Genomic DNA, 26,375 nt, shown 5'->3' with positions numbered 1-26,375 from the left:
GGATGAGAACGTTGCGAGAAATAAATGCAAAAAAAAATACGATAGGATTGCAAAGTTCAAGAAAGGTAAACAAATCACTTAAAAGTTTTGCGTAACGGAAATGATGTTTTATCCTACCAGGCAAAGGCCACTGAGGTGTTCACGTATTTCTCAGTAGCGACCTGGCCACGCATGATAGCTCAAAAAGTGGCTTATCGCGTGGAAATTTATAGCAGCAAAATCGTTTTAGGCAATCTCAACGCATGTTTCTAAATGTGGAGGAGGCGGGGGAAGGGGAATCCCGGAGGAGCCGGAGGAGAAAAATAAATCCACGCGACCACGGGGGGAGAGACGCAAACTCCAATACATCAGAGAGGGCAGCAAGAGTGCCCGAGCGAGCGAGAGAGCGAGCGTCTGTTCCGACTTAACGAAGAGTTAAATGTGGTCATGCATACCTGCTGTTATCTTAGCTGGCCCAGGGGAGCCATCTGTACGGGGCACTGATGGGCCAGCCTCCAGGGATGAATCGGGGATACGGCTTCGTGTCTGTGTGTCTGTGTGTCTGTGTGTGTGTGTGTCTGTGCGTGTGTGTGTCTGTGTGTGTCTGTGTGTGTCTGTGCGTGTGTGTGTCTGTGTGTGTCTGTCTATGTCTGTGTGTGTGTCTGTGTGTTTGTTTGTGTGTCTGTATGTGTGTGTCTGTGTGTGTTTGTGTGTGTGTGTTTGTGTCTGTGTGTCTGTGTGTGTGTCTGTGTGTCTGTGTGTGTCTGTGTGTGTGCGTGTACGTGGCGCAACGGTTAGCGCGCTGTGCTACGAACACCCCCGACCCGAGTTTGGTTCCCGCTCACGGCCAACACCGGTGACGATTATCTGAACTGGTCCTGGGTCTCCCCTCGGTTGACGCAACCTCAAATGAGTACCCGGTGCGGTGTGTAAACATCGCCACTGGGGAGACAAAGGTGGCCGGGCGCGGTGCTGGCTAATCACCCCCCCCCCTCGTGTGCCGTGCCGGTCTTCATAGGTGCTCGCTCACAGCACTTGCCCCAAAAGTCTGATCGTCGTGGAAGAGTAGACAAAATACGCTCTAGAGATACGTCCACGTGGAGGCCCCTTCTGCCGGCAGCAGCGTGAAGTGGGCAAGAAGTTGCAGGGCCGCGCCTTTGCCTTCTCATTGAGAAACCCGTGCCAAGTGCCAACCCGGCGCTCCCGCGACGAAGATTTCGATTCAATGATGACAACAACAAAAAGTTGAAGTTTAACAAAAAAACAACTCTATTCCGATTAAACAACGATCCCCCCCCCCGCCATGCCCTCCCTCCTCCCCCCTCCCCGCTCTCAAAACCAGTAACCGATCGCGAGAACGGTTACCGGTTCAACCGGTTGTCGCCTGACGACGACCCGAGGTGTTGCACGCGAGATCCGTTTACGGATTTATTTGTCGAGGACCCAGACACCAAACAGCATCGGGGGGGGCAGCGGCCGCTCGCCGCACTGCACCCCCCAGCCCCAACCCACACACCCCGGGCAACCGGAACGAATCCATAAAGGGGGGGAGGGGTGGAAACGTCGACGCTCAACGCCTTCCGACGGGATTATCGCCCCTTTCGGCCCAAGGCGCGTTTCGTTGCACAGCGGTCCCGCGGAGGCGATCGCAGCCGGGGGCCTCGGGAGAGTGAGACGCGAGTCGCTCTCCCGTCACGGGGATCGGGCCACGTGCTGCGAGTCAGCGGTGACGACGACGACGGCGGCGGCGGCCGTGCCGGCAAACGAAGGACGGAGGCCTCGAGGGAGCTTGGCGACGCGGCCCTCCACCACCCGACCACCGTCGCCATCCTCGCTTCCAAACTCGCCGGCGCATCCGTCCCCACCACCATCACCACCACCATCATCACCACCACCCCCATCATCACCCCAACCATCACCACCATCCCCACCGCCGCCATTTCCACCACCACAACCACCACCATCTCCACCACCATCGCCACCACCACCATCATCTCCGCACAACACCACCATCACCACCACCACCATCATCTTCACCACCATCTCCACCACCATCATCTCCGCCACCATCCCCACCACAACCACCATCACCATCTCTACCACAATTTCCACCGCCACCATCTCCACCACCCTCCCGCGTTGCCCCCCCCCCATCTCCCGCCAGCGCGCGTCGCTAGGGAGCCTGCCCCCCCCTCTCTCCGTGGTGTCGCGTCAAGGAAGAGCGAAGGCATAAGGCCGATTGTTTTTGCCGGGATCACGAGTGTCACCGAGAAGCTGCGGGGATTAACCGCCCATAAGCCAGCGATGGGCAGCAAAGCCTCCTCAAATCCCTTAGAAAATCGTTCACGCAGCGGCAGATGGAAGGGGAAATTCACCGCTCGGACCATAACCGTGGAACTTTTTTTGGTCGCTTTATACAACAACAATAATGATTATTGTAATATTGGCATTTACATGGCACGTGCTTCAATGCCACAGCAGCTCCATCGGCATCTCCTCTGAATCAAGACAAAGGTCACCTCCCGGCGGCAGCTGTACCTGCGCTGTGTATGACAAGTGGGGGGGCACTGGGTCTACCAGTAGAGAGGGCGATGAGAGTGGTGAACGTAATCCAATTTGGGGGCGATTTGCCGGTAATGTGTTTTGTTTGTTTGAAGATTTGGACAAAAATTCGCCGTCAAACGGCGGCCCTCCTCGCTTCGAACGACGTCGGCGGGGAATCTCCACGGGCCACTGCGGACGAGGCAAGCTGCGTGGAGGGTTGGCGAGACGCCTGGGCGCGACGCCGCTATTACGCCATCTTGCTGCTGGGAAGCTGGCATCGGCACGGGGGACATCGTGCCTGCAGATCTCGCGGCGACGCAGCCGCGTAACACGCGCGCACGTGAGCAGCGATCGAAACATCGCCCGTGCAAGGACAAAGATCACGCTACACAAAGACGAAGGTCCCCCGTACAGGCTTCAGCGGACTGTTGGTGCAAGTGCTGTCGGGGCAAGCGAGTAGCACCGATTCAGGCCGGCACGGGAGGTGGTGTGGTCAGTGCCACCGATGTGTCTCCAGTGCTGATCAAGTGAACACGCGGGCGTTTTAACACACCGCACCAGACGCCCCTTTTAGGCTGCACGTTTGTATGCTGAACTTCTCTTTTGCACCGTGCGTAGCCGACCGTGCTGATCGGAGGCTGAATCGACCTAGGGGAGGCCGAGGATGGGTGTAAAAAATAAAAATGTTTGCCACCGTTATTGTTGACGAGCGGGAATGGAACTCGCGCCAGCGCTCCCCACGTACGGGCAGATACATTCTTGCTCGGATGTATAAATACAAACATCCCCCGCATAGCCCGAACAGACTTTCGGGGCAAGTGCTGTTAGCGAGCGCCTATTAAGGACGGCACGGCACACGAGGGAGGTTGGTGGCCAGCACCACGCTTGGCATACGCGCATACGCACAAATGCACTCATATACAGACACAAATATTAAATAAAGATGCCAAATAATATATATTTTTAGGAGCTTAGACCAGATCATTTCACTCGACATGACACCGCATATTGCGTCACTTGCAATAACTAGATTGGTGTGTGATTCCTGGGCTTGAAAGAATCCCACTTGCAATTACAACCCACTTATGGCAATGCATCTTTAAAGCCGCACACGTGAGAAAAATCAAAATGCGTAAATCACAATGCGTCTTAAACGCATCCCCATGAAGAGTGACAGGTTTTTTTTTTTGTTTAAATCCAGATTATTGAATCCAAAGCCAAAGGAGTAAAAACGAAATCAATACTCTATGAATTTTAAATCAATTGCAAATGTATTCTGTGTCCGATATTTTTCACTTTTATAATTGTATTTATTTCGTAAACAAATGCTACAAATTGTTCCTATCTTTCATATTTGCCCAGGAGAGTCGAACACGGAGTCTCCAGGTCGGTGCTGATTTGGGCGTTTGGTCAAATCTACACTTAAAGGTTGGAGTGTTTTTTAGGTGGAAGTGTATTGTACAAAATGGTTTCGTCACCATTATTACCGTCATCGTCATCAATGATAAGTTATCATCCATTATCCATCCACTGCTGGATGAATGCCTTCGCAGTACGTATGCGAGTCGCAGGGGTTATTTTGACCATACTTCACCAGGCTGGTCAGTGCGGGTTGGTGACGGCGGGAAGACACAAAGACCTTTTTCGCGTAGTACGCTACAACAATGCTGCACTGTCCTCTGCTGATAACCACGCAGCCCCCTTGGCGGCAGCAGCAGCAGCCGATAGAACCTGCGGTGATGGCCCATCCGAGCACTTCGCCAGGCTAAAGCCCTGCTTAGCTTCCCGAGATCTTACCAGCCGAGTGATATGGTCACAGCCATAAAAAATCACGGTTTAATAAACACGTGTGCGTGTGTGTGCGCGCTAATCAGCATTGTAGAACACTGCACATTTTAACAGGTTGGGCTTTCGCCACCAATATGATCCATAATAGAAGGGTTCTTTTTGGGGGGGTTAGATCGCGTAAATATAAATTAACCAGGAACGGAATGGCACGTTCTGTGTATGTGACAAGCCTTACTAATCGGCTGTGTCGGATGGTGGCGTGTTTAACGACACATTTAAATATTTACGCGATCTAACCCCCCCAAGAAACCTCTGTTGTGGGTGTATCAAGTTAGAAGTTCAGTTACAAATTACGGGCGGCGGAGGGGGTCAATGAGTAATTCATTTTTGCCATTTTCAGGATTGAATATATACGAATATAAATGTTTCTGTTTACAGAAATGCCAACTATGTGGAAAAACAAACCCAAAGCAACACACACATTTTGTGCTCATCAAGTTGGTTACGAAAGTCACAATGCGGGTTTGGGGTTCGGTAGAGTTGTGAATGCCCAGCCCCTGCAAGTGCCCACTCACGCCACTGCCGGAGGGCAGCTCTGGAGAGGCCCTCTGAAGAGTGTCAGCACAAGACGATCAACTCGTCCCGACCGGCCAGACGGCTCCATCAGAAGCGGTGGCGATGCCTCACACTTTACCCCACCACACGCAACCGAACTTGCACCCTCCCTCCCCCCACACCGATTGTTCGAACGCCCGGGAGATGGAATCGAACCGGCGACCCTCTGGATACGCGACACACCGCCACTGTGACGGCAGCTGCAGCAGCAGCAGCGACAGCAGTGTCCCACTGGGGCTCGTCGAGGTGGTGGTAAGGAAAGCCCTCTTGAATTTCTGTCAAGTGCTTCCCGATATTCTGCTGCCAGTCGAAAGTGTTTAGGGATTTACCCCCTGCTCACTCCCGATTGGCTGAAAACTAATTAGACAATAAGCCTCCTTACAATTGGACCACCTGCTTCCATCATTTGCACATTTTAAGAAAGACAACGATCCCCCGTATTGCCTGACTAGACTATTAGCGAGCACCTTTGAAGGCCGGCACAGCACACGAGGGGGTGGGTGGCCAGCACCACGCCCAGCCGCCTTTGTCTGCCTAGTTGACACACCTAACCAGGTACTATATGTTTTATCACACTCGTGCACACACACGCACTCTACTGCACGTGCGTGTGTGTGTGGCTGAGAGACCCTGTAAGCGATTTTCAAATTCCAGAGTAAAACGCGGCCCAATCGACAATGTCAGCGAATAAAAGGTTTGCTTGATTTTAAAATGAAAAAAACAAATCAATTGGCATATTTGTCCCATGACGTGAGAAAGCGATTTTATTGGCTCTGTCGGGTCGGCGGTGAAGGGGATGCGTTTATGAGGCTCATTTGTTTTGCAGCTGTCAAAATGATGAAACAATAATGTAGAAATACAGGAGGCGATAGGATGTTCAAACACCAACAGGTGTCTATTGAGGGTTTGAACATCTTAACTCCTGTTTCAGAATCAGAATATTTATTTAGACTCGGAGGAATCCGATGAGCTATGAAGCTCTTTTTCACAGACGTGCACGAGTTTTCGCAGATGTCCAGTCGTATTATAATTGGAGGGACAGAGATGAACATTTCCATTACACACGACAGGACGAATCTAACCAAAAAACGAGCAAACAATGATCAGCCGCAGAAATATTGCCTGCGAATGAAAGTCCACGGGCTTGAGGAGGACACATCGCTGGCAGGGATGAAGCGGAGTGGACGATACGGGTGACAGAATGGGAGCGAAAGGAGGGGATACACCCACGGATACGGAGCCAATGAGATCCATACTCTTAGTTTAATCGGTAAAGTCACGTAGGTAAAAAATTTAATGAAATTAAAATTAATAAAAATAAAATAATAATTGATGAGATCCGTTGGCTTTCGCGACCAATATCATCATCCATAATACAGGTTTCGTTTTGGGTTAGATGGCGTGAAGAAAAATGTGTCGTTAAAACCGCCACCACCCGACACAGCCAATTAGTAAGGGTTGTCACGTAAACAGAACATGCCAAATCTGGCTGTCGCCTGATGAAGCTAATTGTAATTACTGGCGAAACGTCGTACTCAGATTGTAAATGTTGTGGCTTGGCTCTCCAACACACCGGTTAGTGCTGTGCTCGTGACGAATTGGCCACGTTCTGTTTACGTGACAACCCTTACTAGTTGGCTGTGTCGGGTGGTGGCGGGTTTTAACGACACATATTTACGCGCTCTAACCTCCACAAAACCTGTGTTGTGGACGAATGAGATCCGTTCACGTGCAGCGGTGAGTGAGAGACGGGCTCGCGGCATCGCGAAGGCTGCGCGAAGTGTTGGCAGCATACGGAGGATTTCATCTAACTGTGGATGGAGCATGGCTCAGGGGTGGTGCACAAGACTAGGACTCACGAAACACCTCCGATTAGCACGGTTGGCTACGTGCCGTGCGAAATAATTTCAACATACATACATGTCCGTACGTTCAATGATCTGGAGGTAAAAATTTTATATTGAATATTTTTAAGGGATTTGTTAACCTTTCCTATACTTTCCACTCCTATCGTGTTTTTTGTATTTCTTGTTATAACGTTCTGACCCCTTGCCCCTTTACTGGGCATCTGTGAAAAAGAGCTTCATCGCTCATCGGATTCTTCCTGCATTATAAATAAAGATTCTGATTGAGGCGACAGTTTCGTGCAAATAGCCCTTTCTCATCGCATGATGGGACGTGGCCCAACACATCACCTAGTCCAGTGTACACATGGCATTCCTTCTCTGCGCCTGCAGAGAACGGGCCATGCCTGAGAATCAGAAACATAACTCAGACCCAGGCGGTCCTTTGTTTAAAGAGAGCTCGCGGAAAATAAACCTCCGCTGCTGATATCTGCGGCGATTGCCCTGCCTTGTCATTCCATGTCTGCTCTAAGCCCCTTCACTGTCCACTCAGCATTTGCCCTCTTCCTCCCTCCCTTCCACCCCCAGCCATGATGACACACTGGTCAACAACTTCGACACGGGACAGGTGTCTGAGAGCCGGTGACATATGGAGGACACTGGGGCCATAACCATTGCGACCTCGGCTCCGTGGAGGCAAAGTGTCTTTATGCAGGACGCTGCGCGGAATTCCACTTGACGGATTTGCCGGGAGATTGGTTTGCATCTCTCCCATCCCTCCCTCCCTCTCATCCCTCCCTCCCATCCCTCCTTCAACCTCTGCGCGCTTTGTCCGCGGCCGGCACTTTTGAAGGCCCCTCCCGAATGGCCACAATGGCCTTTTTTGTGTGTCCAAATCAAACACCAGCAGATGGGAATTATGTTTGGGAGAGAGCGAGAGAGACGCACACAATGCCGGCGAATTGTCGCAAGCGGGCATTCGTCGAATTCATCATCATCGTCATCAGCAGTAGTATCTTCCCTCGGTTATGTTCCATCCACTGCTGGATCAAGGCCTCTTTCCCGATTGTAAAAGCAAAATAAACCTGAAAACCGAAGGTTGCCAAATGTCCCGCATTGGCCAGGACAGTCCCGGTGGGCTCGGAAAATCTGTCCCAGGGTCCCCCCACCCCCCGCCTATCAATCAGTATTTGATCACGAGTTTAAAATATTCTGACCGCGTGCTCGACTCAAAGGGCGGTGCTACCTGAGCAGTCAGCGTGGCTACCTGAGAGCTGTGGGTGGAGTTAACGGAACAGTGGGCGGGGCTACCTGCGCAGTGGGCGGAGCTAACGGGATAAGTGGGCAGGGCCTGTGAGCAGTAGGCGGAGCCAATTTACAGGCGCAGCGAAATTCGCTTTCTCTCTCTCTCTCTGGCATCCTCCTGACTCCCTCCGTGCTCCATCCCGCCACCGGATCTCTCCGCAGCTCCACCCAGGAGCACCTCTCGACACCCGAGAGAGTCAGGACCACGATCGCCATTGCGTCGTTTCCTCCACCACCTGGAACGCCGCCACCCACACCCCTTGCAGATTTGACCTACTTTTAAGCGCCTTCTCAAACACATTTTTTTTTTACAATATGGCACCTTTCTTGCGGGTTTCAAAATATAACAAGTGGTTTTATGCTTTCTGGCAATGAGAAAATGTGTTAAGATATTAGAACACCAAACAGAATCATGTTTTACAAGTTATCCGGTCTGCATTAACCTCACGTACCTGTGGTGAACATGCAAACTAAACCCGCTCTGGTTTGACTGATTCGGAGTGAGACATCTTCGGTCAAACCGGAGCCGGTCATGAGCACACTTCCCAAGTATGGGAAACTCTCCACTATCTCCACAACTGCCTCCCATTGTATCTGTACCAGAAGCAATCGAAGGCTTTACGAACTACATGGTCGAAATACATGTTAAATAATGTGGGGGCCAGAGGACATCCCTTTTCACACCCCAAGGTGAACAGGGAATGACTGACTCCGACTCCTGGCCACGTAGCTTTACCCAGGCCCGCTCACCATCATGAAGGTCCTTAATGATCGTGAGCAGAGAGTCAGGGACTCCGAAAGCACGAAGAACAACCCAGATCCCAGGCCTACTGATGGTATCATAGGCCTTGACCAGGTCAATAAAGCAGAGATGTATGTCTTGTTGGAATTCCCTACATATCTGCTGTAGCAGACAGACAAAGAATATGGCATTTGTGCAGGACCGCCCTTTCCTGAAACCACATTGGTGCTCCGCAAGCCTCTCCTCAGCGTGCCTAGTAAGGCGATGTTGAATAATCCTCGCCAGAACCTTTCCCGGCACACTGAGGAGTGAGATGCCCCTGTAGTTGTTACAGTCTTTGTGGTCCCCCTTCTTAAAGAGGGGGGCCACCAGGGCATCCTTCCAATCCTGTGGAACCCGTCCAGTGGTCCAGACTGTTCTTATGATGTCATGTAGGGCAGTTTGTGCACAAACGCCACCCTCCCTCAGCATTTCGCTTGGGAAATTATCTCTGCCCGGTGCCTTTCCTCGTCTCAGACTCTGGATCTCCTTCAGTACTTCCTCAACAGATGGCACCTCAGCCAGCCACTCACAGGGGGTGACTTCTTCCTCCAATATTTGAGGCACAGCAGCCTCAGCAGGGTCATCCCCACTTTGCCCCATGATCTTTTCCAGGCTGAGGGATTTCCCCTCCCCCAGGACCTCACGGAAATGGTCAGAAAATCTGCAAACCTGTTCCTTGGATAACCGTTCTTTCTCCTAATAATGGCAATAGGTGTGGCGCTGCAAGCAACTTTTTGATGGAATTAAAGAGTGATTTGTGATCGCGGGCCACTGAGGCAGATTCCATCTCCTCAGCAACCCGCGACCACCACCCATTTTTGCAGCACCTCACGGCTCTCCGAACCTTCGAGCGAAGGCTGTGGTAAGCCTCCTCATCCTCTGACGTGGGATGCTATAGACAAGCAGAGTGGGCCTTTTGCTTTTTCTCAGTCAGCCTGAATACCTCCTCTGTCAGCCAGGGTCTCTGGGGAGGTCTGGACCGTATACCCAACGCACCCATTGCAGCTGCATGAGCGACAGTCCTAAACCTCGCCCATTTCCCCTCGACATCAACTTGTATCAGCTAGCTGAGACCATGCCACTATGGGTTTGAATGGGGTCCTGGGTGTACACCCATCACCGGAGTGGAAGAATAGCAGGTGCATCTTACAAATGACAAGTCAATGGTCAGTGGGCAGATCAGATTCACGGTAGGTCCTGGTCTCAAGGACATGGGCGCACATCCTCCGTTCCATCATTATTTAGTGCAGCAGATTTTCTTGCTTGGACCCAGCATGCATCCATGATGTTGTGTGGATGCGCTGATGCCAGAACAGCATGTTGGTAGTTACAAGCTCATGGGCTGCACAAAAATCTAGCAGCCTCCGACCATTGTTATTGAGCTGATCTGGCCCATGCCTTCCAACCACTCCAGACTAGGTGTCAGCATCATGACCAACTCGAGCATTGAAGTCACCCAACAAGATGACTCTATCCCGAGGGGCCACTTTAGCTAGCACCTGGGACAGGAAGTTATAGAAGGCATCTGACTCATCGGCTTTGCCTGCATCCCTCCGCGGATGTTCGTCTTTGGTGGGGGCATAAGTAACCAGAACCACCACTCTTCGCCTCTGGTTAATGGGAAGGCGAGCCCAAAGTAGCCTGGGGCTTATAGCTTCCCACACCTCACTGCCACGCTCCCACACCACCTTCATTAATTTTGTTCAGAAGAAGAGCCACTCCCTGTTGTTTGGCAGTCTCCTGCCCCGAGTAGAGGACTGTCCACCCCTCATAGTGGCGGAAGCCAGAGCCGGTCCACCGGACCTCCTGAATACCACAGAGATCCAAGCGGTACCGGTCCAGCTTCCGACAGAGGAGTGGCAGCCTCTCCTCTGCAGTGAGTGTTCGAACATTCCACGTGGCCACCTGCAGTGTTTTTTTGTTATTTTTGGAGGAACCCCGAGGGCAAAGATTCAATCTCCTGGCTCCGCCAAATGTTTTTTTTTTCCAGAAGACATCATGGACGCCTGTCCCCCCGGGGCCTCCGACACAAGCTTAATTAGATTTATGTTCCGTGATATCGTGGTAATTTATTTGATGGTGGAGGGATTACCAGCCCCTCGCACCCTTCCAGAGCCCCCATTTGGCCGTTATGGTGGCTACAAACGCCATGAAGGGAATGGCCAATAGAAATTGGCCCTCCCCCCAGGGCACTGCTCACCACAGCGTGGCCGTCCGGCACCAACGAGGAGGTAGGGGGTTGTTTTTGCCGGACTAGCACACTCACCCACACACTTACTCATCCACACTCTCATACCTGTCAACCCCTTATGAGTGCCCTACCTCATTACAGACCAATTCAGACCTCATTGGTCACCCCGTGCCCCCTTACAAATCTCAACGTTCATCCTACAAAGTCCCATCACGAGGGAGAAACACAAACAAATAGACAATTACCACTAGTACACTCACCACTTGTACACTCAATAGACAAAACAAAAATTTGCCCGTATAGAAACGGCTGTACGCCGTATGGACCTGAAAGCTCAATTTCCCTGTACAAAGAATACGGGTTGGTAAACCGTATTGGTTGGCAGCGATGTTAATACGCGTATGTGTGTAACGCCAATCCACTGCTGGATGAAGGGCCTTCCTTACGCCGTTGCGGGTCTTGTTTGACAATACTTCACCACGCCGGTCAGTGCTGGTTGGTGAACGCGGGGAGCATAGATGTGGCAACCATATGGGTTTGTGCTGCGGTGTGTCACTGCATATGCAGGGGTGTATTTGTGTGCATTATGAACGCATGTGAGTACTGTATGCAATGTTTCTGTACCGTACTTATTATGTACACAGTATACATGCGTGCGAAAGTTACATTTGCATTGTGAATGCATTCTTAATGTCCGTGTATATTTGTACGCATATGGAGACTTCAGATATAAGCTGTACACTCTATATAAACAAAGGCAAAGATCGCATGTATAGCCTTTAGCAGACGGTTGGGGCAAGTGCTGTCAGCATGCGTCGATAAACAATACAATTACAATTTTACATCGCGTCTTTAATGTCATTGCCTCTCACAACGCTTAAGCTCCGAAAATAAGAATATAGGGGGGTGGGTGACCAACACCACGCCCGGCCGCCTTTGTATCCCCAGTGCTGATGTTTAATCACCACACCAGGTACTCATTTATGGTTGTGTCGATCTAGGGGAGGCCCAGGACCGGTCAAGTATTCGCCACTGTGATTGGGTCGTGAGCGCAGCGTGCTTACCACTGCCCCACCGCTCCCCACTATATACATGGACTGAATATATATACACACACATGCAAAGAAATGGTTGATTTTTTATTATTATTTTGAAACATAAATCTTTGTACCGGTGGCTGCATCACGGGCAGATGAGTCAAGGATGGAGTGCACGGGGCAAAGAGAAAGGGACGGGAGAGTGCAGAGACAGGACGGGGAATACGAGGAAGAGGATTGGAAAAGGAGCGGAGAAACAGGAGCACGTGGTGAGCAGAGGCAAGGCGAGGAGGTAGAGGCTGCATCAGGGTCTCGACTTTGCTGCTGTGCTGCACATAGGAGGAGGAGCGGAGTGTGTTTTCACAGTGGGCGGGGTATCAGAGTAGGGGTGGCCTCACACGAGTCACGTGGTGTACTGGAGGCTTGAGCTAATTTAGATGTAGGGGTGTGAGGATGGAGGGATTCAGAGTGGGGCTGGCCACGCACAGTTTCGCGTGGTTTACTGGAGGCTTGAGTTCGGCGTAGAGAGAGAGATGTAGAGGGGGGTGGATAGCCGCCTTCAATTGCTGGCCGAGGTTCGCGCACTCTGTCGCGTTCTCCACTCGTGCCGGTTATTCGGCGAGCCCATCGAGCCGACTCTCGGCCAGGAATCAGAACAATGGGACGCTGATCAACAGGTAACAGGAACATAAAAACTCAAACAAATCTCATCGTGCGTGAAGAGGTGGGGGGGGGGTGAAGCTTGGAAATGCCGCTGGAGCAAGGTCAGGGGACGTCCAGCGAACATTCTAGACTTCACATCGACATGCTGAGACTGCCAACACAGCTTGCTAATTCATAATCAACGTTTCTGGGTTTAGATTGCGTTATTTATAAATGTGTCGTAACCCTCCACCACCCGACACGGCCAATCAGTAAAAAAGTGTCACGTTGACCAAAGACAAATAGTTCACTGCTTTAGCCCACCGGTGTGTTGAAGCGTGAAACCACAACATTTACAATTTGAGTACGACGTTTCGCTGGTAATTGCATCCAGCATCATCGGGCAATTCGCGAAAGCCTACGCGTTAAACTGACAGCTTGCTAAACTAACTTTTTATTTAACCAGGTAAGGCGTCCACTGTGCTGTGTAGCTTTTCTTTTTTCAGAAGCGACGTGGCCACAAATTATAGCCCCAGTGAAGTGGCTTATTATGTGAAAATGTATAGCAGCCAAATACTCGAAGCGCAGGTTTATTATAACTACGGAGGGAAAAACCCGGAGAAAAATCCACACGACTATAGGGAGCGAGAGAGAGAGACACGCAAACTCCAAATATACCACAGGCATCAGGATCGCATCCACGACCTCCTGTATACCAGGCGAGGTAGTTAACATCTCCTCGCCACCGTGATGATGATGAGAGAGACACGCAAACTCCAAATATACAGCAGGCGTCAGGGTCGAATCCACGACTTCCTGTATTGTATACCAGGCGAGGTAGTTAACATCTCCTAGCCACCGTGATGATGATGAGAGAGAGACACGCAAACTCCAAATATACAGCAGGCGTCAGGGTCGAATCCACGACTTCCTGTATTGTATACCAGGCGAGGTAGTTAACATCTCCTCGCCACCGTGATGATGATGAGAGAGAGAGACACGCAAACTCCAAATATACACAGCAGGCGTCAGGGTCGAATCCACGACTTCCTGTATACCAGGCGAGGTAGTTAACGTCTCGTGTCTCGCCCGGGCCACAGTGGTCAAGGCTCAGGCGGGAGCGGCAGCCCATGCAGGGGCAGTGCGCCCGACGGGAACGTCCGCCGCGGAGATGGAGCGATGGGGATCGGCTCGTGGAGGACTCCCGGGGGTTGTTGTTGCATCGTGGCACCGCGGAGTATGCAGTGGATAGAGCACGGCCGGTGACGGAACGCACGCCATTTTGTATGCGTGATGCGTTTGTATGTGTGTGCACGTGTGCGCGTGTGCGTGGGGAAGCGGTCTCGTGGCGGTTAACGCCTCCAATGAGAGGCCCAGTGTGGTGTGTAAAATGTCACCAAGATGGAGACATAAGCGGCCGGGCGTGGTGCTGGCCACCCACCCCCTCGTGTGCCGTTCGGGCCTTCACAGGGTGCTACTCGATAACATACCACTCTGGTCAAGGCTATCCGGGGGATATTTGTGTCACGTGTTCATGCATGAATGAACTTATGCCGTACGCTACGTGTGTACGGTTCGTGTTTTCTCGTGAGTGTGCTGTTGTAGGAAGGGCCCTCATCATGACACAGCTGGTGTCTCGGTGGTAAAGGCGCAGCCCTGCAATTGCCAGCTCACGCCCACCCCTGGCGGAAGCTCCAGAGGGCCCCTCTAGAGGGCGATCGGCCGAAACCCTCCTACGCTGGCAGGACGTCTCGGAGGAGATGTTCTTACCCAGCTTGACCCCACCACACGTGACCTGCCCATCGAGTTAACTGCGGTTGAACCCACCCGTGACGAGCTGGTGTGGTGGACAGAGGCGGTGCGGTGGGTGGGGGGGGCTAAAGAAAGTTAAGAAAGTCGCTCCCACCGTTTCAGCTGCTGCGCCGGGAGGTTGAATCGAACCGGCGTGCTCACCGCTACACCGCCACTGTGGCATCGTCCCCAGTGGAGTGAGCGCGTGCGTTGAACTTCTTTCGCACCGTGCTCGATGGGAAGTGCGGGTGTGTGAAATAGGTGCACGCATGAAATATTAAACTGATTCATGGATAAGTCATCAACAATACAACCTCAGGCATTGATTTATTGATGAAGTTTGCACTTTATAGAGTAAAGGGGGGGGGGGGGCATCTTGTCGCCTTATAACCGGTGATATTCTCCCCAAGAATTCTTGGATGTTGGGCCTTCAAAAGTGAACATCAAATGCCATCAACTCATGCAACAAAGTGGCTTTGAATATGGACAGAGTTAATTTCGTTTTTCCCCCTCGCACTTTTAGTTTTTTTTTTCTCCCAACGTGACCCAAAACAATTGCAGCTACTCCGTTTTCTGATAAAATAATAAAAAGTAAATATCAACAATAATAATAATAATGATACAGGTCTCATTAAATTGTACATTTATACTCAGGGAGTCTCTGAACAGTCCTCTTGATCCACTGGCATCAAAATCTCTCCGTCCGTGGACGCCGCCGCTATTCTACACGAGCCACATCGTTTGATCGACGTCTTCTCCCCCAACCATTATATTAACCTCTCTCTTTATTTCAACGGCGCTTTGTCCACCTGGCCGCCGCCGCTGCCGCCCGCCCGCCAGCGCTATCCAACTTGCAGGCGAAGTGCAAAACGCATCTCCGGGCCAGGTCACGTCCCACAAAACTAGCGGCGGCGGCGGTGGCGAGACCACGAGTCGCTCCGCGGTTCACCCGGCCCGGAGGGATGAGACGAAAAAAAAGAATCCCGTCCAGGAAACTATCTCCCGTTCATGATGATCACCGACGTCCCGTTCAGCTGCAGGTGTCCGTGGTGGCCGTGATGAATCCCGGCGGCGTCGAAGGCCGTCCTCTCGCCGTACCCCGACAGCGAGAACCCGCCGGCCTTCCCGTCCGCCGCACCGCCGCCCCCGCCGGCGAGAGTCCCGGGGGCGCCGCCCGCGACGACGCCGGCGGCGGCGCCGTAGCAGGCGTGCCTCGAGGCGGCGCCGTAGCCCGAGTAGGCGCACGGGGAATGCTCCGCTTCCCCCGCGACGTCGGCCGGCGAGCCGCGGTCGTGCCGGGCGGCCGCGTCGCCGGGCACGCCGCGGTGGAACCGCGCGCGGAGCTCCGGCGGCGAGCCGTGGCAGTCGGCGTCGCCCGCCGACCCCTCGTACGCCGCCGGCTTGAAGTCGCGGGCGTAGAGGCCGCCGCCGCCGCCCGCCACGGCCTTGCCGTAGGCGAGCGTCTGCGGAGGGGAGTGGGTCGACGGTTGGATTCGCGAGTAGTCCAGCACGGTTTGCGAGGAGCTGTGCTGCTGCTGCTGTTGCTGATGGTGGTGGTGATGGTTCTGCTGCTGTTGTTGTTGTTGCTGGTGGTGGTGATGCCTTTGAGCCTGCTGCTGCTGCTGTTGATGATGATGATGGTTCGTGGGCGGTGAACAGCTGGCGTAGGTATTTCCGTTACCGCCGCCACCTCCTCCGTGAGATCCCTCCAGCGACGACGTCGATGAGGGGCTCGGGAATTTGGCGACAGACGAAGACGTCTTCTTGGACGGAGCCAGACGCCTCTGCTCCTCCTCCTTAATCATCTGTTGCGTCGCTTGGATGAGAGATTCAATGCGACTCGGTTGCTGCTGCTGCTGCTGCTGATGCTGCTGCTGCTGATGATGATACACCTCGGTCGTGTAATCGTCCGCCAAGCCGAGCCCAGTGTGGTCCACCCCACGCCACCCGTTGCTTCCTGTAACCAGCAGCACGATTGCGCAACGAGTTAAGAGACTTGTGTTGGAATCGAGATCTCCACTGAGACTGGAGGAAGCCGATGCACTACGTTAGGGGGGGGGGAGGCGCATCAAAATCTGGCCCGGTGGCTCTGTGTAAGAGCGAGTGGCTCACAATCGGAAGGTTGTTGAGTTAAACTCCTGGTTAGGGGGGGGGGATTGACTCATCCAATCATCCCTCCAGGGTTTATTAAATGAGTACTGCGCTGGACTCGCCAGGAGGAGGAACCACAGATGAGCGGCGAGGCAGCAGCAGCAGCCACGTGGTGAGCACACCCAGGCTCTATATATTAAGTTGTTCTTGGCCAATTAATGAGTGTTTGCATGCGGGAGGAAACCGGAGCACTCGGATCAAACATACGTGTACGAGTGGAGAAGATGAGGGTCATTGACGATCGTGATGGTGGTGACAATCACGACAATGATGATGATGGCGACGATGGTGATGATGATGATTGTGACGATGATTGTGACTGATGGTGATGATGATTGTGATGATGATGGTGACATTGATTGTGACAATGATTGTGATGATGATGGTGACGATGATTGTGACAATGATGGTGATTATGATTGTGACGATAATGGTGATGATGATTGTGACATTGATGGTGACAATGATTGTGATGATGATGGTGACGATGATGGTGACGATGATGGTGACGATGATGGTGATGATGATTGTGACATTGATGGTGACGATGATTGTGACATTGATGGTGATGATGATTGTGATGATGATTGTGACATTGATGGTGACGATGATGATGACGACGGCAATGCTCTCTCGTGCTTACCGTGCGCTGCGTGGAAGGGCATGGCGTGTGGGGGAGGGGCGATGACCCCGCCACCGCCGCCGCCGCCGTACGAATGCCTCGTGTCCCCGCCAGCGCGCAGCGCGTAAAACCCGGAGCGGACCGCCTGCCACCGGCACTCCGACTCCACGTCGGCCGTCACGCCGGAGGGGGCCGCTGGCACGACCGCGCTGAGCACGGCGGCTGCGGCGGTCGCGGCGGCGGCGCCGGCTGCCGCGGCCGCCGCCGCCGAGGAGGAGGACGAGGAGGAGGAGGAGGGGCAGTGGTAGCGGCCCTGCTGGCCCAGCGGCCCCCGCAGGGGGCTGGCGTCGTACTGTGGGTAGGAGCCCAGCGCCGGCTCCGGCGAGGCGAAGGCCGGGTGCGGGTCCTCGTAGGACAACGAGGAGATGGTGGTGGTGGCGGTGTCGCTGTGGAGACACACACACGCACGCGCGCGGGGATGATTTTGAAAATTATGACGACGGCGATCATTCGGATGATGATGATGATGATGATGATAATGATGATGGTGACTTAATTACAACTATGATCACAATGACGAACATGGGGATGATGACAGTGACGATGAACAAAATTATGATGATGATCACAGCGATGACGACCACAGCTATCATCGTCGTCGTCGTTATCCGCAGGACAGCGTTATCCATAGCACGGCAATCATTGTAGCCGGCTATCCTGGCACAGGTGGCGCGTGGCTAGCGAGTGGGACACTGGCCGTGGTGGTGTGCGGTGCAGGCGTTGGCGTACGGGTGGGACAGCGTGTAGGTGTGCTGCGTGCTGCCGTAGGCTGCGTCCCGGAACGGCGTGCCGAGGGGCGGAGGGGACTCGGCGCACGACTGCTCCTCCCACTGGCTCTCGCGGTCCGAGTCGCCCCTCTCGGAGTAGAAGGTCGTGTGGTGCGTCTACACGCGCAGAGAGAGAGACACACACACACAGATTAAGCTCCCGCCCGTATAGCCACGCAGAGTGATGCACCCGTGGGTGGCTGAAAGACGCTCCTGGATGGGTAGCTGAGTCACGATTCTTAAGTGGGTGGCTGAGTCGCACGGGTTTCCGAGTCAAGCATTTGAGTGGGTTGCTGAGTGATGCGTCCGAGTGGGTGGCTGAGTCACATGGGTAGGCGAGTCACACGTCCGAGTGGGTGGCTGAGTCACATGGGTAGCTAGTCACGCGAGAAGCAGGAGGAGGTGCTACGCCCCCACCTGTGGGTAGGGCGACGCGCGTGGCTTGCCCCGGTGCTTGGCGGCGCGCCCCTTGGCCGGCCGCCGGCCCTCGGGCTGCTGGTGCTGCTGCTGCTGCGCGTCGGTGCTGGCCAGCTCGCTCGCCACTTTGCGAGCGTGCATCTGCTCCAGGGAGAGCTGCAGGTCCTTGTACTCCACGTCCCTGTTCGCACACACACACACGCACGCACACGCACACGCACGTCCCGCGCACCTCCGATTAGCACGGTTGGCTACGCACGGTGCGAACAAACACGTCCCAAATGTCGTCTCGAATCTCAACCCAAATGTTGCTTTACACCGACAATGATGATGACGACGATGATGATGGCGACGATGATGATGACTGACGACAATGACGACGATGAATATGACAATGACGACGATGATGACAATGACTGCGACAGTGACGATGATGAAGACGACAATGACGACGATGAAAATGACGTGAATGACGACAATGACGACGATGAATATGACAATGACAACAATGACGACGCCGCGCGAGGAGCTCACGTGAGGACGTAGTTGACGCTGACGATGCAGTGCGGCCGTGACGAGCGGCTGTTGTGCACGATGGTGGCGCAGCTCTGCATCCACACCCAGCCGCCCCGCTTGGCCAAGAAGCGGTAGTACTTGGTGGTCACCTGGCCCTTCACCAGCACTGAGCAGCACGCGGACGGGCAACGCACACGCACGCGGCGTCACGATCATCGTCCACCATCTCCACCCACGTCACAGCCTCTCTCGCCACGGACGCGTCACAGCCTCGCCCGCCAGGGACACAATCTTGTAGGCTACACGTAGGGGGGGCGATGATTGCTGCCGTGCGGTCTAGCCTAGGGGCACCCCCAGTGGCAGCTGTCCCCGTGCGGAGCTCACGCAGGTGGTGGGCGTAGCGCAGGTGGAACACGTCACAGCCGTGCACGTGGTGGTACAGCGTCTTCTCGATGAGGTCCTGCGGCTCGTAGCCCGTGAGCGCCGACACCCTGGCAACACAGCGGCATCGTCAGTGACGTCATCAACGGCAGTGACGTCATCGTCGACAGTGACAACATTATGAACATCACTACTGATAATAGGAATCTTATCATCATCGGAAGCATCGTCGTCATCATCCTTGGTAAAAGTATTATCATCATCGTTCTCACCAACGTCGTCAATGGGCATCAACAGCATCAGCAATAATGATTCATAATAATCGCATCATTATAGTCGTGAATAAACTCACCATCATCAATAATCATCTCATTGTCATCAACAGCACCAGCGTCACCAAAGTCATCGCCGTGTGTGCACGAATCGCTTGCCAACATCGTTATCATCATCGTTATCAACGTTATCATCATTGTTATCATCGGCATCATCATCAGCGTCACAATTATCAGCAGCAGCAGCAGCAGCAAGGGCATCGTCAATAATTATCATGCGTCGCTTGTCATCCGTAATGTCAGAGAGATCTCACCACCACCACCAATATCGCCTTAATTAAAAAATGTCATTAAATGAAATGATCCCAGTTGCCACCATTATTATCAACAGTTGCAGTGATTAAATTCGTAATCGTAGATGACAACCATCGCAGGGTCTCCAGGTATAGCGATGGTGTGGGGAGGCCACCACCCAGCAATGGATTGATCATGGCCGATGGATAAATTCGCCATCATTTAGTAATAAAGCTCGTTGAGACGACTTCTGGAATCCGTTTTTATTCAACTTATGTTACAGATACTTCACGATGCTGATAGGCAGCGTGAGAGGGACAGATAGACAGAGAGAGACGCACTGCCACGTGGCAACTCGGAGCCCCGCTCCCGCGTGGCCCCCCTCCTCTGTTCGTTCCCGTTCTGACCACCTGTCGTTCGTCTCCACCCCTATTTAATACCCGGATCACGTGGTACGTTTCCGCCAATCCTCGTTAGCCTGCATCGAATCTTCCAGGCTCCCTCGTCAGCTCGCGGGACCACGCCCCTGACTCATCTCCCCATTGGCTGAGGCCAAAGCCAGCAGAACCAATCTTTATAGCTGTCACCTTTCCATCACGTCAGGGCCATGCCCCCAGGCTTCCCCCCATTGGCTGTAAACCAGCACCGGCAGAGCCAATCACCATGACAACTTGTGATACGTCAGTGAGCCGGATATATCCTCATATTACAATTTGATCTATTAAATGTATCATGACAGTTGTATTCATCATCAACAGTAATTCATAACCAATCATGAACAACATCATTCACTTTCCATCATCATCTAAATTAGCGTTCATCAGAAATCAAATCGCATCATTGCTCAAATACACCATCGTCTCTGGAATGACAACTTCTCGTGTCTTTGAATGTACGCATGTTGGACTTCTTTCGCACCAACCGCGATAATCGGAGGTCTTTCACACGACGGGTGAGGGCGCAGCCCCTGCAAGCAGTGCCGGATTATCCCAGTAGCACAAGTAGCTGCACATGTAGTAGCTGCTGCACATGTAGCTGCACAAGTAGCAGCTACACATGTAGTAGCTACACAAGTAGCTGCACATGTAGCTACGAGCCCAACAACTTTCAAGGGCCCCGCGCTAAATGCTTTCAAGCTATCAATTCCGGTATAGTGATTCTGCACTTGCTCTATTACTATAGTACTATACCGCCTTCAACTTTTACGAACGACCGGGTGTTTAAGGTTAGCGATTTGTCGTATTATCTGGCTGTATAGCAACTAAAAACAAGTGCAATTACTTTACTGTGCAAGTCAAAAGTAAGTATTTTAATATGTGCGTGTTGTTTTTATGTAGGGCCCCTTTATAACAAATGCCACAGAGGCCCTGCATGATCATCATCCGGCACCGCCGCCTGCAATGGCTCGCCCACGCCACTGCCGGCAGAAGCGCCTCCTCCACTCGACGGAGCTGGACGAGGTTCCCTTCCCCGGGGCACAATGGGCCTCCTCTTCCACGCTCGCCCGACGTTTCGGAAGAGGTCTATAATTGGCGTAGCAACAACAAAAAAACGACCCAAAGCGTGACATTTTAACTATAAATCGTGGGCTACTAGAATTTTAGAAGTTTACCAAACGTCGCTGCCGGCCTCATTTCCACCGCCTCGATTCACGAAGTCACGTCCCGGCAATTAACCGGGGCGTGGGCGGCCACGCGAGCGATGATGAATCGTACAACGTTCGAGAGGCTGGCTGACATCACCCCACCCCCCCACACCGATTAGCACGGTTGCGCTACGTACGGTGCGAAAAAAGTTCAACACACACGCGCGTACGTTCACGTTGCCGGTTGCGCTGCTCGCGCCACAGCACAGAGGGGGCGCTTTGAGAGGTTCGAGTGGCAGGGCGGTTTTTGCCCGGCCACTCGAACCCGACGGGAAGGGTTTGTGCAACACCGAGCGGCTGACCCTCGTTAAGACGTCAACGTTCGGCGAGCCACGTGTAGCCACGCGCAGCACGCACGCACATCAACACGCCCCGCCTGTCACGCCCCCACCGCGCCACACACACACGGCTGTGGGGGGGGGGGGTACGTGGACGTGGGGTATTTATTTATTGTTTAAACTATGGACCGTGCAAGCTAACCCATTGAGACCCATCGAGACACATGGACACCCATAGAGATACATAGAGACCCATATAGATACATAGATACCCATAGAGATATAGAGACTCATAGAGATACATGGAGACCCATAGAGACCCATAGATATAAATGGAGACCCATAGAGACCCATAGAGACCCATCGAGGTACATAGAGACCCATATACGTACATAGACACCCATAGGAGATGCATAGAGACCCATAGAGATACACAGACACCCATAGGAGATGCATAGAGACCCATAGTGGTCCATATAGATAGATAGAGACCCATAGACGTACATAGAGACCCACACGAGATACATCATGATGCAAGTCCGTCCCTAAGGAAAATGGACATCTCCTTGCATCGGCAGGCAGGCATCGTTCGTAGTCTCACGTGGTCGTTGCGTTTGATTGCTCCGAGTTCGCTTGTAACGAACAAGGCCGCCGTTTGAGCGACACACCTTGCCACGTAGACCGCACGCACGGTGGGCCGAGCGTAACTCCTGAGATGCAGATGCACCGGTTGACGCACTAACCACTTCTAGACCCGACTCTCCTGGCTCAGAGATACGTAGAGGCTCATAGAGATACATAGAGACCCATTGACACTCATAGAGATACCCATTGAGATACTTTAAAGACAGGCCACAGTAGCAGTGGGAATGTGGCCAGCACCCCACGTTATGGACCGTGCAGTAAACCCAGAGACACATGGAGATGCATAGAGACCCATAGAGATACATAGAGATACCCATAGAGATACTTTAAAGACAGGCCACAGTAGCAGTGCGACTGTGGGCCAGCACCCCACGCTACGGGCTGTACAGTGAACACCGCTGTGGTCGTCTGCGCTCCTTCAACGGAGGAGGTGGAGGAACAGCGACACGACACGAACTCTCTCCCTGCTGAAGCCCTCTCATCGTGACCAGCAGCAGTATAAGCAGTAGGTCTCAACATTGGCACCGGGCTCCTGAACATCTTGCTGCTGCTGCTGGCACCATGCATGTACGAGTAGAATAGAACATGTCACGACCCAGCAGCACTTGCGCACAATCACCTTCACCCAGTCGCGTTACCACCACCACCACCGCACGAGTCTGGATAGGCGAATTGTTTTTGAATGACCCCGCCGTGTCGCCTGTAACAGACTGTTGGGGCGAGTGCTGTTCGCGAGTAGCAGCACCTATGAAGGCTGGCACGGCACACGAGGGGGTGGGTTGGCCAGCACCACGCCCGACCGCCTTTGTCTTCCTTGTGGCGTACCAGATACTCATTTGGAGTTGACCAAGTCGAGGCCCAGGACCGGTTCGGATAATCGTCGCTGGAGTTGGAGGCCGTGAGCGGGAATCGAACTCGGGTCGCCGGGTTCGTAGCGCAGCGTAGCGCTGAATGTGGCGCTACAAAATCACGCGAACTCCGGACATTCTCACCGCATCGCGCGCTTTCAGATGCCGTTCTGCGGCCGTCTGGAACGCTCTTCTTTCCGATATTGGGAAGCCACTGGAGATGTTCGCACTTTTAAATCCCCAAGGTTGAAAACTCGTTTCTTGAGAACCGCTTTGTAGCACAGCTTAGTTTGTTGTCCTTGCCCCGCGCCTCCGCTTGGCGCGGTTGACTACGCACGGTGCGAGAGAAGTCTACAACCTGGACGTGCAAACATCCTCCTTCTCCCCAGCCCCTGGTACAGACGGACGGAGAGAGACGCATCGGCGCTCCGAGCCCCGTCGTTGGCGAGCGTAATGGGGGGAGAGGTTGTTGAGAGGGGGGGGGGAACCCACAAGGAAGCGTTTTCTCATTCCCAGAAACATTTTGGTCGCCGTAGCTTCCTCGCGACACCACCGTGTTTACGTCATCTTGTTGATCTGGCGGTGCCAGATGTTTTAATTCCGCCCGCCTCTCGTTTGTTTTTCTCTCCCGTTGGCGAGCGTCAATTCGCTGCCCTGTTTAGTGGCGGTAACACCCCCCCCCTCCACCAAGATGTTCGGCTGATGCGTCACATCTTGGTGAAACCGTGCGGACTCGCTAATGGCCCGTGCGGGAACGAGCACAGACGGGCAGAGAGAGGCACGCACAGGCGGACAGAGGTGAGGCGCGCACAGGCGGACAGAGAGGCACGCACAGGCGGTCAAAGAGGCGCACATGTGGACAAGGAAACACAGAGGCAGATCGAGAACTAAAAGAATGGAGAAAAAAAAAACAGGCAGACAATTAGATAGACACGCAGATAAATGGACATGTGGAGTGATGGTGGTGCTGCTGATGGTGCTGGTGCTGGTAGTGGTGCTGCTGGTGGTAGTGGTGCTGCTGGTGCTGGTAGTGGTGCTGGTGGTTCTGGAACAGAGATTTTAACAGCTGGGTTTGATGTAACACTGACAGATTTAGCATCCTCAGGCAGGTGTCAGGTATGGGATCTTGGAAATTTTGAGAGGATCACACTCGAAGCTAAAGTGCACACAGATGTACACAAAAAAAAACTACCCCATGTAGCCTTAACAGACTGTCAGCGAGGGGGTGGGTGGCCAGCACCACGCCCAGCCGCCTTCGTCTCCCTAGTGCCGATGTTTACACACTGCACCAGGCACTCATTTATGGCCGAGTCGACCTAGTGGAGGCCCTGAACCGATTCAGATAATCGTCACTCGTGTTGGCCATGAGCAGGAATAGAACTCGGGTTGTCTGGTTCGAAGCGCAGCGTGCTAACCACTACACTACCGCTCCCCACACACACACACACGGCACGTATGTACACACAACACATGCATGCAATATGTGTGACATTAAACATGTTCATCGACTTTAAAAGATCCAAAATCTTTGACAGCTGCAGCAGCACCGCACGCTGCTGGCAGCGGCGCGTTCCTGGACAGCGATCCGCGCAACTTCTTAACAATGGAGAAATCCGATGAGCTATGAAGCTCTTTTTCACACATGTCCAGTAGGGTCAGCAAGTTCCAGTAGCAGCAGCATCATCATCATCGCCAAATGAACCCATGAGAAACCCAAAACCATACGAACGCGGCGCTCTTACCGCTCTCACCGCTCGCTCACCACTCACACCGCTCGCGAGTCGAGCGCTCACCGCGAGTCGAGGAAGATGAGCTTCATGTCGAGCGAGGCGCGGAACATGAACATGTTGGTGTGAAGCTTGATCTCGGTGATGGCGCTGGGGGGCAGCGAGTGGCCCACGGCCACCAGGCCGACGTTCTGGTAGCACGCCTCGAACGGAGAGACGTCGAGGGCACACGGACGCACCTTCAGGTAGCCGCTGCAGTGGATCACCTGCAGGGCACGGGGGGGGGGGATGAGCGTTGAGCATGCCGGGGCTGCCGTGGCGAGCAGCCGATACGGCAGAAAGCAGGGCACGAGGTTCGGAGTCCATGCTGATGGCGTTCCGGGGGGTTTCTTTTTTCCCAGGGCCGCATTGTTACGATTTGTAATTGTTAGAAACCAAAAATATTTCGCAAAAGTGCCGTGGCCTGGCAAGGAAAAGTTTGACGAGTAATCGGTCAATGTGTCTAGGTCATGGCTCTTCTTCTTCTCATAGCACGTGGGGTGTGAGGGGCGGGAGAGGGGAGGGGAAACGAAGGTGGAGGCCGCTACAATTTCCCACGTGATGATGATGATGAGCCGCTAAGGTGAGGTGTCATTTGTGGCCAGGTCGCTTCTGAAAGAGAGCTGTATAGTTCAGTGGGCCTCATCTGTAAAAATACACAATAGTTTTAGTTCATAGCTCGGAGGAATTGCGCTGGACGTGGTGGGTTCGATCCCGGACCCTGGCGATGCTGCTGCTGTTGTAGATCTGGAGTCCGCGTGTGTTCGCTCTCTCTCCCCGTGGTGGTCCCAGCGCGGATCTTTCTCCGGGTTTTCCCTCCTCCCCCTCCACATTGAGAACCAATGCGCGCTCAGATGCTCTGGCCGCGACCTCACCATTTCCGTACGCGTGGCAATGATGATATCAACCACGACGACGATGATTAGTGATCCTCACGTGGTTTTGCGCACGCCCCCCCTCTACATCGAGAATGAACGCGCGCTCAGATGATCTTGCAGCTACTATAAATTCCCACGTGCGGTGATGACGACGATGATATCAACCGCTGTGATGATGAAGTATCATCCCAGTCGCTTCCGAACGAGAGCTAGAGAACTAACAGCTCAGAGGGCGTTAATGTTCCTTGAGATTTTACGAGAAGCGCTCCCTAAATCTGTGGTAAGCATTATGTAAAATTAATTACAATTATTCTA

The 26,375-nt window shown here is 53.2% G+C and overlaps 1 protein-coding gene across 1 annotated transcript in view; it reads right to left on the bottom strand.

The window, feature by feature from the left end:
- Window positions 1–15,515: 15,515 nt before the first annotated feature.
- The window catches only part of LOC144947781 (single-minded homolog 2-like), a 65,920-nt gene continuing 55,060 nt past the window's right edge, over window positions 15,516–26,375 (bottom strand). The window contains exons 6-13 of the mRNA XM_078877136.1: window positions 25,210–25,409; window positions 19,438–19,544; window positions 19,072–19,219; window positions 18,538–18,718; window positions 18,051–18,237; window positions 17,315–17,515; window positions 16,185–16,384; window positions 15,516–15,983 (exon numbers count right to left, since the gene is read on the bottom strand). Of these exons, the coding sequence (XP_078733262.1) occupies window positions 15,516–15,983; window positions 16,185–16,384; window positions 17,315–17,515; window positions 18,051–18,237; window positions 18,538–18,718; window positions 19,072–19,219; window positions 19,438–19,544; window positions 25,210–25,409 (1,692 nt within the window). The remainder of the gene's footprint in view (window positions 15,984–16,184; window positions 16,385–17,314; window positions 17,516–18,050; window positions 18,238–18,537; window positions 18,719–19,071; window positions 19,220–19,437; window positions 19,545–25,209; window positions 25,410–26,375) is intronic.

Source organism: Lampetra fluviatilis, chromosome 47 (genome assembly GCF_964198595.1).
Source record: "Lampetra fluviatilis chromosome 47, kcLamFluv1.1, whole genome shotgun sequence".
In the NCBI taxonomy this organism is placed as follows: Eukaryota; Metazoa; Chordata; class Hyperoartia; order Petromyzontiformes; family Petromyzontidae; genus Lampetra; species Lampetra fluviatilis.
Note: the sequence above shows the minus strand (reverse complement) of the source record. Positions and strands in the feature narration are given on the sequence as shown.